The 3,043-nt window shown below is 36.8% G+C and overlaps 1 protein-coding gene across 1 annotated transcript; it reads right to left on the reverse strand.

Moving 5' to 3' along the window:
• Window positions 1-1,854: 1,854 nt before the first annotated feature.
• LOC149176070 (17.4 kDa class III heat shock protein-like) lies at window positions 1,855-2,824 on the reverse strand. The gene is made up of 2 exons (XM_089423022.1): window positions 2,468-2,824; window positions 1,855-2,378 (listed from the first exon to the last, which is right to left on the reverse strand). The coding sequence occupies exons 1-2, from the start codon at window positions 2,669-2,671 to the stop codon at window positions 2,115-2,117; spliced, it is 468 nt and encodes a 155-aa protein (XP_089279148.1). The 5' UTR covers window positions 2,672-2,824; the 3' UTR covers window positions 1,855-2,114.
• Between the last annotated feature and the right edge of the window lie 219 nt (window positions 2,825-3,043).

The raw sequence follows: 3,043 nt of genomic DNA on the forward strand, positions 1-3,043 counted from the left end.
ATTCTTGGAAATTATATCCAAACTGAAATAGAATTGAAGATGCTAGATCAGACATAAAAAGTAAAACACTACAATAAGGCTTAAACATTAACTAATAGATATAAGCATTGCATAAGGAATGTATTTTTCCCTTTTATTAATTAGTTACTGTACATAAACTTAAAACTGTAGAAACCCTTTTCGTTAACCTGTGTGAAAAGTTCCTTGGATAGATTATTACCAGAGCAAAGAACGATATTAATAATAGTAGTTCCGAGGTTCTTGGACTGATAACTTAAGAAACCATGCCTAACACTTATTAATTGATTGTCTAACTATCTATATAGTTGTTGCTCGAATAGAAGAAAACAGGAACAAATCATGCAGTAATTCAAAGGCATGGACAATAATGGCGAACCATGCAAAATTTTCCATTCTTTTAAAGAAAGTATAAACATGTCCATCGACGATAGAAACTGCATCATTTAAGCACACTGCAAGCAGCAGCGGAACAATATGAAGGTGCCAACATTAAATCAACAATAAGACTATTAATTAATAGCATAGAAACCTTGTTTCTTGCATAAGTTCTCAAAAAAATGAAAAGAAAACTATATCTATAAAAGTCTGGAACTATTTCTATAGTGAAACCCTCATACATGTCGAGTAAACCCCAAACTCAACCTTATACAAAGTTTAAATAAAAATCATGGATTCAACAAGCTTCGAGCATAAGCCTCGGTCATCGAGAAAACCATATGCTTAACACTTCACATCGGAATCAAGTATGGAACCAGAGAACATATTTTCCAACCTGAAAGCAACTGAAGCAGACAACTGGTGGCCTTCACCATTCAGGAATAGTTCGAGGACACTCTGGTTCTACGAGAGGTGACTTAGACCGATGCAGGGTTAAAGAAGGTAACATATGAATACTTTGTTTCTTCAAGTCAATTTTATAAATTTTTACAGTCTAGAATTCTGAATCCAAATGGTCAATGACTTATGTTACAAGGAAGGCGAGCCACCATCGATGGGACCCCTCCAAACACAGGTAACTATTCCACCCCTTGGTCATTCCTTTAGTTTTCTTCTTGAGTGGGCCTAATGATCAAGAGCATGTGTTTCCTCCTAAGAAGTCCCAGGTTCAAAACAAGAGGGGGTAGAGTATGTATGCCTTCGTAGACTTAGCACTCAAATTGGTGGGTCTCTAGCAGTCAAATCATTGCTCAAAAGTGGGTGGTCTCTACACCAAGTTGGGGTAGAGTATGTATGCCTTCGTAAACTTAACACTCATATCGATGGGTCTCTAGCAATGTTATATACACATCGAGGGTTTCTAGCAAGTCTCTAGCAATGTTATATACACATGCATATCCACATTCAGTATCACTAACAATTACCCACAAAATGATTAGTCAAACCCATCCACCATCACTAAAAAATGTCATATCAATCAAACACACAATCGTAACTACACAAACTTACACAAAATTATAAAAATTATTTACTTCAAAAATATAAATATATATATATATAACAAATGGCATATAAAATTTAAAATACATATGAAAACATTTCATATATTCACATCCACCAATACTAACTAATGTCCAAAAATAAAAATAAAAATAAAGAACAATGTAATATTATAATATATGTATAATTTAAAGAACAATGTAATTTTGACAGTAAAAAATAAATAAATGATTTCCAGCATTACACAATAATGTCCCTCATCTAAATCACATAATCCATAATCATAATCATAATCATGTGCATAAACAGAAAATCATATCATAATGTATTTGTATTGGGAAAAAGACATTCTACCCTTCTAATTTACTCATTTACGCATCCCAAACAGAGTACTCATTGCGATCAATTCTTTGTTCCAAATTCAAAAAATAAATTACATCTGACTGACACCAGTGGAAAACCAGACTTCCCACACAGACAGATATCAATTCTTTGTTCCAATTTCAAACAAGAAATCACGTCTGACACCAGTGGAAAACCAGACTTCTCCAAACAAAAAACCGCTTCCATTCCATTGAACAAAAATGGAACAGCACCTGGTTACAGTTGAAGAACAAAGAAACAAAAAGGGTTAAGCAAAACGCCTTCCTCTATCGTCAGTTTACGGAAATCTGAATTGTTTTGAACTCCATGGCAGGCGGAATCCTGGGCACAGTAACAGTCAAAACCCCATCCACACACGATGCAGAAATGCCCTCGACATTGGCATCCCCAGGCAGCGTGAATTTCCTGGCAAACTTAGGGCTTCTCTTTCTTTCCACTCGCAGATATTTACAGCCCTCCTCATCCTCGACCGCGTCGCGCTTCCGCTTGACTCCCTGGCATTCTATCACCAGCAACGTCTCCTCTTCCACATACACCTTCAAAAAAATAAACCCTCCCTGTCACTAAAATGAAACCCTAATCAAGAAACCCACCCTGCTCACTGGATTTAATTTTCGCCATTTACCTGAATGTCGGACTTGGTAAGGCCCGGAACGTCAGCGTAGAACACATACTCCTTGGGCGTTTCTTCGATGTCCACCGCTACGCCCTTGTTCTCCTCATGGTGATGGCCATATAACCGCCTGCATTGACTTTTGAGCATCTGCAGCTTGTCATATAACAGAGGGCTCATCTCCAGCTTTTCCGGGAAGTGCAGACCACGATCCATGTAACTCTTCTCCAGCTTTTCCAGAGCACGATCCAGGTAACTCTTTATCGCTCAAATCTCAATCTGAATTACCAAATTCCATAGAAAATACGTTACACTCAACTAATTTCCCCAAAAAAAACGCCATAAAATTATTCAAACCCTCCTTAAAAGATTCTACAGACGAAAAATTGCCATAAAGTTATTCAAACCCCCCTAGCTGCCATTAAAAGACTCTACAGAAGCTTAAACCCTGCAACCAAAAATGTTAAACCCTACTAACCAAAAAGGCAAAACCGTGTATATTAGATTTACCTTCTGAAAAGAATAAAATGGATAACAGTGTATATTAGACTTACCCTCTGAAAAGAAATAAAATGGATTACAGGCAGT

This window comes from Pinus tabuliformis, chromosome 4_1, assembly GCF_031772625.1.
Source record: "Pinus tabuliformis cultivar Carrire ecotype Pingquan chromosome 4_1, CPIR1, whole genome shotgun sequence".
Classification (NCBI taxonomy): Eukaryota; Viridiplantae; Streptophyta; class Pinopsida; order Pinales; family Pinaceae; genus Pinus; species Pinus tabuliformis.

Coding starts and splice junctions, on each gene's coding strand:
- LOC149176070 (XM_089423022.1), bottom strand. CDS start 2,671: ATGGATCGTGGTCTGCACTTCCCGGAAAAGCTGGAGATGAGCCCTCTG. Junction 2,379..2,467: donor TTACCAAGTCCGACATTCAG/GTAAATGGCGAA, acceptor ATTTTTTTGAAG/GTGTATGTGGAAGAGGAGAC.